This window comes from Salvelinus alpinus, chromosome 16 (genome assembly GCF_045679555.1).
Source record: "Salvelinus alpinus chromosome 16, SLU_Salpinus.1, whole genome shotgun sequence".
In the NCBI taxonomy this organism is placed as follows: domain Eukaryota; kingdom Metazoa; phylum Chordata; class Actinopteri; order Salmoniformes; family Salmonidae; genus Salvelinus; species Salvelinus alpinus.
The window spans coordinates 44,294,498-44,309,279 of NC_092101.1; the positions used below are offsets into that span (position 1 = coordinate 44,294,498).

At 45.6% G+C, this 14,782-nt stretch overlaps 1 protein-coding gene across 3 annotated transcripts in view; it reads right to left on the minus strand.

The window, feature by feature from the left end:
* Positions 1-331: 331 nt before the first annotated feature.
* The window catches only part of ivns1abpa (influenza virus NS1A binding protein a), a 46,593-nt gene continuing 32,142 nt past the window's right edge, over positions 332-14,782 (minus strand). For all 3 annotated transcript variants that reach the window (XM_071346346.1, XM_071346344.1, XM_071346347.1), the window contains exons 7-14: positions 12,231-12,356; positions 6,210-6,320; positions 5,542-5,680; positions 4,743-4,967; positions 2,677-2,798; positions 2,325-2,583; positions 1,737-1,910; positions 332-1,522 (exon numbers count right to left, since the gene is read on the minus strand). In XM_071346346.1, the coding sequence (XP_071202447.1) occupies positions 1,263-1,522; positions 1,737-1,910; positions 2,325-2,583; positions 2,677-2,798; positions 4,743-4,967; positions 5,542-5,680; positions 6,210-6,320; positions 12,231-12,356 (1,416 nt within the window). In that variant the 3' untranslated portion in view covers positions 332-1,262. The remainder of the gene's footprint in view (positions 1,523-1,736; positions 1,911-2,324; positions 2,584-2,676; positions 2,799-4,742; positions 4,968-5,541; positions 5,681-6,209; positions 6,321-12,230; positions 12,357-14,782) is intronic.

The following is a 14,782-nucleotide window of genomic DNA, read 5'->3' on the forward strand; positions in this document are numbered from 1 at the left end:
GCTACGTTGTGTGACGGTTTGTACGGAACGGCACATTTCCCGAAAACGGTGCACACCATTCTTCAACAGCCTTTGAGGTACGTTTGATCCCGTTTGGTTGGTGTGGCCTGAACAATATGGGTGTGACTATTTGAAATCACAAAACTCGTGCAGCACACCATACGGTAATTGCTCTCTAGGCCACCATAAATCAAGTTTTTTTTCAACTGGTCGTTCAGTACAGTATCGTTTCCGTTGAATTCAGCGTTGCACACCTTTGTGTCATACTGAACCTGAGTCATTTCTAGTACCTTATTCGTTGGGAAAAAGAAAAGTACAAGAGCACACGCCATCAGGTTGAAATGGTTTATTAGTTAAGGAATATCAGCGTGTTACAAATGTGATACAGGACCTTCCAATCCTTCTAAACTCAAAAAAGAAAATGTCAAAAGCCAAATGTCTGAACCCCTTTTAAAACACCACACAAGAAATAAAGAAAACAGCATCTCTACAAATCGTGAATTAGTCAAAACGCAGTAACAAAATACTTGGTTAGAACAAGCACAGAAGCATGGTTGGTTGTGTGTGTGTGTTCGCGTTGTTACTAAACTGGCACTGGTTTTTGTTTGATGACTCAGTTGTCATGTGCGTCAGCTACTTCTTCTATTGGTAAATCAGCAGTGTATAAAAATATTTTAAAAAGGCCATCATTAAAGATTGGAAAAGCAAAATCCAGCTTCAGTTTAAATGACAAAGCCATGATTGGAGTGACCCTCTTTCTTTGAATAAGGCTTCAAACTGCATATCTTTAAATGTGTGTGGGAGTTAAAATGACAGTTTAAAATGGAAACAACTATTCAGAATCACCTTCTAAATCAAGTCAACCCAAAGTTCTCCAGCACCATCAGCCATCCTGACCAGACCAGTAGGTCCAAGGTCATCTTGAGATGATCAAAACAGTAGCTTCTTCTCAGAAAACAATACACAAACCTTTCAAAAAAAAAAAAAAAACTAAATTGCACTAAAAGTGTATTAAATGTTGGCATTCTTAAGACAAAAAGGAAAATATATACAGCACGAAAAATATTGTATGCAAAGGCTTAATGTTGCTTTCGGCAACCATCCCCCCAAATATTCCAGTCTTCACTGAAGACCCCCTGCCAAAATGATTCCTCTGTCCCCTTCCTCCCACTCACCTACGGAACATCACGAAACACGATTATGTCACTAAGCCTGTTAGTTTGGGAAAGGTACCCCCCCCATTGACCTCTGACCCTTAACCCTCAGGCGGAGGATGAGAGGGCATCGGCGCAGTCGCTCCACTCATCCGTCTCGGGGTCGTAAACCTCCAGCGTGTTCAAGAAGTTGTTTCCGTCGAAGCCGCCCATAGCGCAGATGAAATCACCCAGCACGGCTACACCCGCATTGCTGCGTGCCACGGTCATGCTACCGAGCATCCTCCACTCATTGCGGGCTGGGTCGTACACCTCAACACAGCGCAGGGCATGGGAGCCATCAAACCCACCAACCACGAAAAGCTTCCCTAGAGACGGGAAGAGAAGGAGATCGCGACAAGGAGAGAGAAGGGTCAGCACAAATCTGAGCAATGATTTGGATATTTCTGCCAATTTCCAAGGTTGCAACCAAAGCAAACTGTATCCCCACCCCAGTGAACCCATGACCCTATACACGGTAATCCCCAGTTCAGAGCAGACCAGAGAACCAGAATGCTATATTTCTATGGAGAAGTGTCTTACCAGCGTAGACGGCCACCCCAGCCCCCCTGCGGGCCACGTTCATGGGGGAGATCAGGGTCCAGGTGTTGTTCTCGGGGTTGTAACGCTCCACTGTGTTCAGGCAGTTCCACGACTCAGCACCTCCAATCACGTACATGAAGCCATCTAGCTCACACACCGCAGCCTGGTGCCTCCCTAGGTGAACAGAGTTAACGCCACACTTGAATCACTTTTCACATTCACAGGCCAACTCAAAACCATTCCAGTTCTTCACTGACACAGTACATGCAATAAATGATAAGTACCATTAGTAAAGGCTTCCACCCTGGTGACAAGACAAAGAAGTTCGTTACCTGGAACCTTTTTCTTCAGTGTACACTATGAGAGATATAGGTACAATACAGTCCGTGTATAGCAGAGGAGGCTGGTGGGAGGAGCTTTAAGAGGACGGGTTCATTGTAATGGCCGGAATGGAGTAAATGGAACGGAGTAAAACGTGGTTTCCATATGTGTGAGGTGTTTCACACCGTTCCATTTATTCCATTCCAGCCATTACAATGAGCCCGTCCTCCTATAGCTCCGTAGTGTATGTGTGGTATAGGTGCTTACTGATGTTGAGGGGAGCACAGTTGTTCCAGGTCTTGGTTACAGGGTCAAAAGCGTCACAGTTCTTCAGGCCTTTCTGCCCACAGGGGTCCGACCCTCCCACCACGAACAGCTTGTTGTTCAATGAGCAGACACCTGCGTTGCAGCGGTTGGTCCGGAGCTCTGGCACCTGAGCCCACGTGTCAGTGTGCGGATCGTATGTCTCCCCACAGCTCAGCTCGTCCGAGTGGCCGTTGGAGCCGCCCATCACGTACAGCTGACCCTATGAGAGATGAGAGGAGACAGAGAGACAGGTTTAAGTCAGACAGGCACCTGTCAATCCTATGAAATTAGGGTTCAAAGGTCAGGGTCGTACCATAAGCACTGCCATCTGGAAGCGAGCCCTGGGAGTCCGCATAGGAGCGGTGAAGGTCCAGCGGTCGTCTTTGGGGTCGTAACACTCCACCGTCCTCAGGCACTCCTCTCGGTTATACCCTCCTGGAGACGGAAAATACACAGAGGACACCACGTCAGTCTGGGCCTACAGAACCCTTAATGTGAGCCTATAGCTCAAACAGAGGACACCAGGTCAGTCCGGGCCTACAGAACCCTTAATGTGAGCATACAGCTCAAACAGAGGACACCAGGTCAGTCTGGGCCTACAGAACCCTTAATGTGAGCATACAGCTCAAACAGAGATCACCAGGTCTGTCTGGACCTACAGAACCGTTAATGTGAGCCTATAGCTCAAACAGAGATCACCAGGTCTGTCCGGGCCTACAGAACCCTTAATGTGAGCATACAGCTCAAACAGAGATCACCAGGTCTGTCTGGACCTACAGAACCGTTAATGTGAGCATACAGCTCAAACAGAGATCACCAGGTCTGTCCGGGCCTACAGAACCCTTAATGTGAGCCTATAGCGCAAACAGATGTTTATACAACTTGATTGGAGTCCACCTGTGGTAAATTCAATTGATTAAACATGATTTGGAAAGGCACACATCTGTCTATATAAAGGTCCCACAGTTGACAGTGCATGTCAGAGCAAAAACCAAGCCATGAGGTTGAAGGAAATGCCTGTAGAGCTCCGAGACAGGATTGTGTCGAGGCACAGATCTAGGGAAGGGTACAGAAAAAATTCAGCAGCATTGAAGGTCCCCAAGAACACAGTGGCCTCCCTCATTTTTAAATGTTAGAAGTTTGGAAGCACAAAGACTCTTCCTAGAGCTGGCTGCCTGACCAAACTGAGAAATCGGGGAAGAAGGGCCTTGGTCAGGGAGGTGACCAAGAACCCGATGGTCACTCTGACAGAGCTCCAGAGTTCCTCTGTGGAGATGGGAGAACCTTCCAGAAAGACAACCATCTGTGCAGCACTCCACCAATCAGACCTTTATGGTAGAGTGGCCAGACGGAAGCCACTCCTCAGTAAAAGGCACATGACAGCCTGCTTGGAGTTTGCCAAAAGGCACCTAAAGTACTCAGAAGATGAGAAACAAGATTAACTGGTCTGATGAAACCAAGATTGAACTCTTTGGCCTGAATGCCAAGCCGTCACGTCTGGAGTAAACCTGGCACCCTCGCTACGGTGAAGCATTGTGCTGGCAGCAGCAGGGACTGGGAGACTAGTCGGGATTGAGGGAAAGATGAATGGAGCAAAATACAGCGAGATCCGTGATGAAAACCTGCTCCAGAGCGCTCAGGACCTCAGACTGGGGCAAAAGTTCACCTTCCAACAGGACAACGACCCTAAGCACACATCCAAGACAACGCAGGAGTGACTTCGGAACAAGTCTCTGAATGTCCTTGAGTGGCCCTGCCAGAGCCTGGACTTGAACCCGATCGAACATCTCTGGAGACCGGAAAATACCTGTGCTCCCCATCCACTCCCCATCCAACCTGACAGAGCTTGAGAGGATCTGAAGAATGGGAGAAACTCCCCAAATACAAGTTTGCCAAGCTTGTAGCATCATACCCAAGAAGACTCAAGGCTGTAATCGCTGCCAAAGATGCTTCAACAAAGTACTGAGTAAAGGGTCTGAATACTTATGTAAATGTTATATCCATAAAAAATATATATATATATTATTGTTGCTAACATTTCTAAAAATCTGTTTTTCCACATTATGGGATATTGTGTGTAGATTGATGAGGGAAAAAAACGATTTAAACAATTTTAGATTACGGCTGCAACATAACAAAATGTGGAAAAAGTCAAGGGGTCTGAATACTTTCCGAATGCACTGTAGATGACAGTTGTGAGTGACAGGACAGGGCTGATTTGAAGGATGTGAGACTGGGGACCGGTCAGTACCAGTCTCCAGATAGAGGCTCAGTGGCTGGTTAACTAACAGCTCTATCTTGCTGTGAAGAGATTGTATCTTAATGAGAATAACCTGTATAAATATAAGGTTAAATAGACAATGGTTAAAATCTCCGTACCTGCAGCGATGAGCCTGCCGTGCAGGGTGGCAGTGCCCAGGCCAGAGCGGGCATAGTGCATGGTGGTCAGCGGGTGTTCCTCCAGCTCCTCAGGCTGGGCCTCGAAGCTGAGGCTCTTCATCAGACAGGGTGTTGCAGAGGGAGAGCTCTGGGGAGAGCTACGGCCATGCAGGAAGATCACACACAACACCCCATCCAGCACGGCCAGACACAGGTAAGTGTTGTCTGAGGAGGGGGAGAGAGACAGTGAGAAGGGAGAGAGGAGAGAGAGAGGGAAAGAGGGGGACAGAGAGGAGAGAGAGCGAGAGAGAGGAGAGAGAGAGGGGGACAGAGAGAGAAGAGAGAGCGAGAGGGGAGAGCGAGAGAGAGAAGAGGGGGAGATGGGAGAGAGAGCGAGAGAGGCGGGGGAGAGAGAGAGAGGAAGGGGAAAGAAAGGGGGAGGTAGGGCCATGAGTGGAGAGGTGATGGTAATAACTAAAGTAAAAAACAAAGTTCTTATCTTAAAAGTTATTATGCTATTCATACACGTTATGTTATACACCTGTTAAGTTAATGTTTTAAGTATCCTTATATTTCTGTTATTAAGGTGCTATCACTCTGATATTAGTACGCCTGCGCAGTAGTCTCACTGGAGATGGACCTGGCCTGAGCATGATGGCGACTATGTACTGTGGAAATACGGTGAAGGAAACGTTGTTAAACTAGAATCTAGTCGTTGTCATTTTCAGTTAACACACCCACTCCTCCGTTAAGTCTTCAAACATCCGACACAAACAAACACACACACACACACACTTACTGGTGGTCTTCTCGGAGGCAATATACTTCCACTCTCTCCTGCAGGGTGTGTTGGAGGAGGAGCCGGAGGGCGAGGGGCTGCCGGAGGAGCTGGAACTCAGCTGTCTCTGGGTGTTGCTGTTCTCTCGAAGGGGCTTCTTCTGCAACAGCACAACCAACGCAGCTACAGTACAGAAACCCAGCCAGAGGGAAGATCCACAACATCTCCTACAGGCTACAACACCAGTTGGCTGCAGAGTACACACTCTACAATCTGGCCTGAAATGGACTAATCCTGGCTTTGAACCTGCCTAGAACTACACCCAAACAGTCTTTTAGCAGTGCTGAGTAGTCCCCCAGAAACAGTTCAAACCAGTCTACAACCCATTTAAACCATCTAAACAAGCTGAAAGACGGCAAAGACACAGGGTAGACTTGACCAACGAAGAAGCAGCTACATACTCAAAACACACAAAACATTTTGCGATCAGAACCCAATCTCCAAAAGACTAGACTCAATTGATGTGAGAACCAGTCTAGTGTGCAACGGAGCTAGGCAAGCCGGTGTAGTGTTCCTAGGTTTTACACACTGACCGGCTGTGCCCTTGTTGCCAGGCTACATTAGGTGGATAGAGGCCAGGTTGGGCCAAGTGACACAGAGTTAGCCCAGGATAGGGGCGGGGTGTGTACCTGCACAAACTGGATGTGGTCCTCTGCACCAACACCAAACACCCCATGTTCCTCAATGATGAGAGCGCCATCGAGCAGCTTGTGGTCGGCTGAATAGTACAGCGTTTGCACCTGCAAGACACACAGCGACACAACACCCATGTGGCAGGCTGTCTCCATGGCAACACACAGCAAAGCAGCACCCCGGGCAACACGGGAGGGAGGGGGAGGAGGACGGTGTGGGAGGGGGGTTGGTTGGGTGAGGAAGGTTCAGGTTGGTCTGTCGTCACCGGTAGGAGCCAAGGCTTCTTTATCAACATGGACACACAGTTGAAGGAACGCAGGTGGTTACAGTAAATGCAGGGACATACACAACATCTGCAGGTGCTGCTCCTGTGCATCCCCTTCCCTTCATAACATCTATAAAAGGAGGAGGAGGGAGTTGGTAAAGATGAAGCATCTGGAAACGTCTTCAGTCCTCATGACCTCAATGCTTGGAAAACCCGCTCACGGTTGGCTGAGGAGGTTGGTCATTATAATTGCATGGAAAAAAGGCACTGCAGCTTTCTGATGTAAATCCATGAGTTATGCTTATGTAGAAGACAAAGCTTTTACATACATTATTGTTTCATACAAATAGTGAATAAATAAAACATGAAAATAGAGATATTTTCAAACAAAATGACAGTGGGCATTGAGATAGTGTAGAATAGAATATGCTTGAGCAGAGAACCATTTCAAAAGCTTCTTTATGGTTATGGTTAAAATGGCCGGCAAGCTTCTTTATGGTTATGGTTAAAATGGCCGGCAAGCTTCTTTATGGTTATGGTTAAAATGGCCGGCATTCTGCCCGTGCCTACTTAAAGGACATCTCTTGGTTCTAAAAATTGGTTAATATTAAACTCCTCATTGAATAGTGAATTATGACGGGAGTACCGAGTATGTGGGGGGTAATCGTGGTTATGTGCTATGCAGATGGTCTTTTCAGTGATTATGGGTTTCTGTGAGTGGGTATGATATGGGTTTCTGTGAGTGGATACGGGTTTCAGTGAGTGGATATGGGTTTCAGTGAGTGGGTACGATATGGGTTTCTGTGAGTGGGTACGATATGGGTTTCTGTGAGTGGGTACGATATGGGTTTATGTGAGTGGGTACGATATGGGTTTCTGTGAGTGGGTACGATATGGGTTTCTGTGAGTGGGTACGATATGGGTTTATGTGAGTGGGTACGATATGGGTTTCTGTGAGTGGGTATGATATGGGTTTCTGTGAGTGGATATGGGTTTCAGTGAGTGGATATGGGTTTCTGTGAGTGGGTACGATATGGGTTTCTGTGAGTGGGTATGATATGGGTTTCTGTGAGTGGATACGGGTTTCAGTGAGTGGGTACGATATGGGTTTCTGTGAGTGGGTATGATATGGGTTTCTGTGAGTGGATACGGGTTTCTGTGAGTGGATACGGGTTTCAGTGAGTGGATATGGGTTTCTGTGAGTGGGTACGATATGGGTTTCTGTGAGTGGGTATGATATGGGTTTCTGTGAGTGGATACGGGTTTCAGTGAGTGGATATGGGTTTCTGTGAGTGGGTACGATATGGGTTTCTGTGAGTGGGTATGATATGGGTTTCTGTGAGTGGATACGGGTTTCAGTGAGTGGATATGGGTTTCTGTGAGTGGGTACGATATGGGTTTCTGTGAGTGGGTATGATATGGGTTTCTGTGAGTGGATACGGGTTTCTGTGAGTGGATATGGGTTTCTGTGAGTGGGTACGATATGGGTTTATGTGAGTGGGTACGATATGGGTTTCTGTGAGTGGGTATGATATGGGTTTCAGTGAGTGGATATGGGTTTCTGTGAGTGGATATGGGTTTCTGTGAGTGGATACGGGTTTCTGTGAGTGGGTACGATATGGGTTTCTGTGAGTGGGTACGATATGGGTTTCTGTGAGTGGGTACGATATGGGTTTATGTGAGTGGGTACGATATGGGTTTCTGTGAGTGGGTACGATATGGGTTTCTGTGAGTGGGTACGATATGGGTTTATGTGAGTGGGTACGATATGGGTTTCTGTGAGTGGGTATGATATGGGTTTCTGTGAGTGGATATGGGTTTCAGTGAGTGGATATGGGTTTCTGTGAGTGGGTACGATATGGGTTTCTGTGAGTGGGTATGATATGGGTTTCTGTGAGTGGATACGGGTTTCAGTGAGTGGGTACGATATGGGTTTCTGTGAGTGGGTATGATATGGGTTTCTGTGAGTGGATACGGGTTTCTGTGAGTGGATACGGGTTTCAGTGAGTGGATATGGGTTTCTGTGAGTGGGTACGATATGGGTTTCTGTGAGTGGGTATGATATGGGTTTCTGTGAGTGGATACGGGTTTCAGTGAGTGGATATGGGTTTCTGTGAGTGGGTACGATATGGGTTTCTGTGAGTGGGTATGATATGGGTTTCTGTGAGTGGATACGGGTTTCAGTGAGTGGATATGGGTTTCTGTGAGTGGGTACGATATGGGTTTCTGTGAGTGGGTATGATATGGGTTTCTGTGAGTGGATACGGGTTTCTGTGAGTGGATATGGGTTTCTGTGAGTGGGTACGATATGGGTTTATGTGAGTGGGTACGATATGGGTTTCTGTGAGTGGGTATGATATGGGTTTCAGTGAGTGGATATGGGTTTCTGTGAGTGGATATGGGTTTCTGTGAGTGGATACGGGTTTCTGTGAGTGGGTATGATATGGGTTTCTGTGAGTGGGTATGATATGGGTTTCTGTGAGTGGGTATGATATGGGTTTCTGTGAGTGGATACGGGTTTCTGTGAGTGGATACGGGTTTCTGTGAGTGGATACGGGTTTCTGTGAGTGGATACGGGTTTCTGTGAGTGGATACGGGTTTCTGTGGGTGGATACGGGTTTCTGTGGGTGGATACGGGTTTCTGTGAGTGGATACGGGTTTCTGTGAGTGGATACGGGTTTCTGTGAGTGGATACGGGTTTCTGTGGGTGGATACGGGTTTCTGTGGGTGGATACGGGTTTCTGTGAGTGGATACGGGTTTCTGTGAGTGGATACGGGTTTCTGTGAGTGGATACGGGTTTCTGTGAGTGGATACGGGTTTCTGTGGGTGGATACGGGTTTCTGTGAGTGGATACGGGTTTCTGTGAGTGGATACGGGTTTCTGTGGGTGGATACGGGTTTCTGTGGGTGGATACGGGTTTCTGTGAGTGGATACGGGTTTCTGTGAGTGGATACGGGTTTCTGTGAGTGGATACGGGTTTCTGTGAGTGGATACGGGTTTCTGTGAGTGGATACGGGTTTCTGTGAGTGGATACGGGTTTCTGTGAGTGGATACGGGTTTCTGTGGGTGGATATGGGTTTCTGTGAGTGGATATGGGTTTCTGTGAGTGGATATGGGTTTCTGTGAGTGGATATGGGTTTCTGTGGGTGGATATGGGTTTCTGTGAGTGGATACGGGTTTCTGTGGGTGGATACGGGTTTCTGTGAGTGGATACGGGTTTCTGTGAGTGGATACGGGTTTCTGTGAGTGGATACGGGTTTCTGTGAGTGGATACGGGTTTCTGTGAGTGGATACGGGTTTCTGTGGGTGGATATGGGTTTCTGTGAGTGGATATGGGTTTCTGTGAGTGGATATGGGTTTCTGTGAGTGGATATGGGTTTCTGTGAGTGGATATGGGTTTCTGTGGGTGGATATGGGTTTCTGTGAGTGGATATGGGTTTCTGTGAGTGGATATGGGTTTCTGTGAGTGGATATGGGTTTCTGTGAGTGGATACGGGTTTCTGTGAGTGGATACGGGTTTCTGTGGGTGGATACGGGTTTCTGTGAGTGGATACGGGTTTCTGTGAGTGGATACGGGTTTCTGTGAGTGGATACGGGTTTCTGTGAGTGGATACGGGTTTCTGTGAGTGGATACGGGTTTCTGTGGGTGGATATGGGTTTCTGTGAGTGGATATGGGTTTCTGTGAGTGGATATGGGTTTCTGTGAGTGGATATGGGTTTCTGTGAGTGGATATGGGTTTCTGTGGGTGGATATGGGTTTCTGTGAGTGGATATGGGTTTCTGTGAGTGGATATGGGTTTCTGTGAGTGGATATGGGTTTCTGTGAGTGGATATGGGTTTCTGTGAGTGGATATGGGTTTCTGTGAGTGGATATGGGTTTCTGTGGGTGGATATGGGTTTCTGTGAGTGGATATGGGTTTCTGTGAGTGGATATGGGTTTCTGTGAGTGGATATGGGTTTCTGTGAGTGGATACGGGTTTCTGTGAGTGGATATGGGTTTCTGTGAGTGGATATGGGTTTCTGTGAGTGGATATGGGTTTCTGTGAGTGGATATGGGTTTCTGTGAGTGGATACGGGTTTCTGTGAGTGGATACGGGTTTCTGTGAGTGGATATGGGTTTCTGTGGGTGGATACGGGTTTCTGTGAGTGGATATGGGTTTCTGTGGGTGGATATGGGTTTCTGTGAGTGGATACGGGTTTCTGTGAGTGGATACGGGTTTCTGTGAGTGGATATGCGTTTCTGTGAGTGGATACGGGTTTCTGTGAGTGGATATGGGTTTCTGTGGGTGGATACGGGTTTCTGTGAGTGGATATGGGTTTCTGTGGGTGGATATGGGTTTCTGTGAGTGGATACGGGTTTCTGTGAGTGGATACGGGTTTCTGTGAGTGGATATGCGTTTCTGTGAGTGGATATGGGTTTCTGTGAGTGGATACGGGTTTCTGTGAGTGGATACGGGTTTCTGTGAGTGCTCTCCACTGGATGTCAGTGGAATGTAAGTCAATTAGGTTGTATGCATACTTTACAAAATGTAAATATGTGTAAGCTAAGTAGGCCTGTGTGTGTGTGTGTGTGTGTGTGTGTAGACAGATGGGAGCACAGTGTTGCTTTGGCTGTAGAAAGAGAAAGAGGGGGGCTCCTCCTATCCTCCCTCTGTTCTCTCTGTTTCTCCCTGACTCATTACCCTGGCGGCTCAGTCTTGGCTCTTCAGTCTGCTCTCCTGCTGCTGTTAATAAACCTGGAGGAGAGACAAATCAACGGGGAGGAACATTCGTTAGTACTGGAGCGCTCGCTGACACACACACACACACCTGCTCAGAAAGAGAAGGGTATCAGTGGGACAGAACAGAGTGAGGGACCTGCTCACATCTTTCAATGCAAAAGAGAATAGAGCAAAAGTCAAGACACTGTAGGTGGATCCAACTGATCACTAAAACAGAACAGCAACACAGGTCTGTCTCTGCTCACCTCTAGTTTGCTGTATGGCCAGGTACACTGTACTGCAGAACTAAACATTAGGAAAGAAAATGAGAAAAAAGGAAAGAACAAAAAGAACCACCAAACAGTCCTAACACAGCGTGCCATGACGTTGGGTTTGGAACAGTGCCTTAAGGCGTCCGCATGCTTCCCAGCCCAAACAGTTCCAAACAGTTTGTGCATATATTATGACAACATTTTTTGTGACATTTTGTTCGTGTTGGACTTTGGGAAAGAAACTTGGGCTGTTCGGGAACACAATTTTTTCTCTCTCCCGAGGCAAGCCGAAGTCTACGTCCCCTCGTTGGCGATTGGTCAATTGTAGGGATTCTTCAATAAAGTGTCTGTTGTCATTTAACGAGAGATGACCCGTCCCCATGCACATTCTTTCACTTGAGAAATACTGCACCAAACATCCTAGTCAGGTGCAAAATTGCGAGATAAAGATCTCCTTGACAAAAATGTCAAAATGAATGACAGATTTCTTGAGTCGTCATAGATGAATTCAGACTATTTTGATGAAGTGTACACTGGCTACGGGGTCTCAAAATGGACAAACAGTACTATTGACAATTTTTTCTCGTTTTTCAAGTGAAGGTCTTTTAAGGGAGTATGCGAGCACAATCGTTCGGTTCGCCTAGCCGTGCTCAGCGCCAGCCGATCTGAAGCATGCGGATGCCTTTAACGACTTGCTAAAGGAAAGCGAGAGAGGGAGGGAAGGTGGGGAGGGTTATGGGGTGGATTAATGCAAGCTAAACTCCAGCTACAGTACTGACCTCCTCCATCAGTCTATCCAGTTGACCTCCGTTCTCCCACAGACTGCGTTGGACCCAGTTGAGCACCTTGTTGTAGAGCTTGCCGTTGCTGGGCAGGCTAAGGCTGTCTTCCAGCATTACTTCTAACTGTAGACAAACACAAGAGGAGACCAGTCAAAAATAGGTTTGAAAAGGCCATCTAGGATCAACCATGGCTAGGGTGTGCTTCGTTCATAACACAAATCACAAGACACGGAATCATTATTGAACCATCATAGTCCAGCCGGTACAAAAAAAGGTTGTGTTTCACCTCAAACTAGAGACCAATTAAAACCAGTAACTGGGAATTCCAAAGTACATTCTGCAGCACCGAAGGTAATACACTAACTAGGGTTGTGACAGTCATGGAATTTCCAAAGACTGTTATTGGCCAGACAAATGACAGCAGTCACCGCAATAACTGTTTTTGTTGTTTAAGACGCACATTCTCTCCTCTCCTCCTGGCTGCATGTGCGCCATAGAAATAGAATAGATAGAACGGGAATCCCCATTCAAGTCAATGATGGCATAATGGGTGGACTGGCGCCCATTGCAATTGTACCCATAGGAGCAAAGCAGGAAGTAAAAGCAAGAAGTGTACCCATCAATCTGTGCTGTCATTTGGTGATTCAACTCAACTGACATTACAAAAATAACATAATTTGAATGAACATTCTACATTACCATGGAAATTATTGCATCACAATATCAGGCAGCCATTGTGAGTGTAACCATGAGTTTACCAGTGAAATTGGTAGGGTTAGAGGTTCCAAGCCTGTTTTATTAATTATATTTCTATGTGTGTTGCTGCAGCAGGGAGGAGGTGTTGCCTAGGGAACCGGGGACTCGTTTGCTACAACACCTTGCTTGTTCCGTTTATTTTCTTTTCATGGCTGTCTTCATCCATAACCGCTGGTTACACAGTCATTGTGCCAGCCCTAATAATAATGCAACTAACTGTATTTATCCCTGAGTAACAAGCTGGGTTAAACCCACATTAACCGATGCTCCATCACAGTTAATCTAAATTAACGCATTTTGAGCCAGGATCAAATACTGTTTCTGTGTAAAAGCAAAAATGGGAGCTAATGATTTAGATACAAACGTCCACCAAGACATTAAATAATTGTACATATTGGGTGAGATTCAGAGGAGGAACAGCTAACAATTTCTACTAAGATTATTTATCCATGTTTGTCCTCCAACGGTCAATAGAGCAATCAGTTGATGACTCCTCGGCAAGATAAAGACCAGTATAACTACTGCAGCAAGGCTGTTCAATATAGCTGGGACGATAAACCCAAAATGATGCAAGTAGATTTTGTCATTGGTGGGTAAGAAGGTCTATTTCTCCAGCCACGTTGGCAGGTGGTCACACAGAGCGTTTGGGAAAAGTTTTTTAATCCAAAGGCCACATGTAGAAGTTAGTGGAACTGATAAGAAAGGCTACTAAAGTCTGACTTGTCCTCATGTTTCTTGGCCAATTATATAGTTTTGTTCACAGCCTAACGTTAGGTTGTTGTCAATGTTAGATTGAGTTTGCTGCTGTCTGCTGTTAGGATGACATCAGTCAGAGTTTTTTCATCACAGACAAGGGAGTGCCCAAGTTACCACGGTAACGGCCAGTCCCTTAAAGCGGCCACTGAACATTCGTCTCAACTAATGATTGTGCTTGACTGAGCATGGATCACTCCTAAAAAACGTTTTTTTCTTATAATTAAAACACTCAAATATTCTGTTCTCCTCGATGTATTTGTGTGCTTCTACATTTCTACTTAAGAGCACATCATGTACTCCTTGTAAAACACGTCAGTGCAGAGCTCTGAACTATATTAATAAATTAGCTGTATCAGTCAGCCTTTTGTGGCAGGGCAGGAACTTGATTCTTCATGTTCATTTGTAGAACTCCATCTGTTTTTACTATCGGGTCTAAATGATCTTCTTACTAGTAATACATACAGTAATTTATATTTAATTACTTCTTACTAGTAATACATACAGTAATTTATATTTAATTACTTCTTACTAGTAATACATACAGTAATTTATATTTAATTACTTCTTACTAGTAATACATACAGTAATTTATATTTAATTACTTCTTACTAGTAATACATACAGTAATTTATATTTAATTACTTCTTACTAGTAATACATACAGTAATTTATATTTAATTACTTCTTACTAGTAATACATACAGTAATTTATATTTAATTACTTCTTACTAGTAATACATACAGTAATTTATATTTAATTACTTCTTACTAGTAATACATACAGTAATTTAGAAAAACAGAAAGCATGCTCATCGTTTGTTTTTATGGTCTCAAAAAACATTTTGGTGGTAAAAAATCTGAGTGGCTGGTAGATTTTTACATTTTTTATTATCTACCTGCCACAGTGGCTGGTGGACCAAAAAGTTAATTTCCCACCCTGCCGACATTACCTTCCTCTTACCGAAGCATTTTGTGTACGTAGGTAATTTTGCTACACAACGTTCCTGTAGAACGTTCTAAAACTATTATTTGGTCGA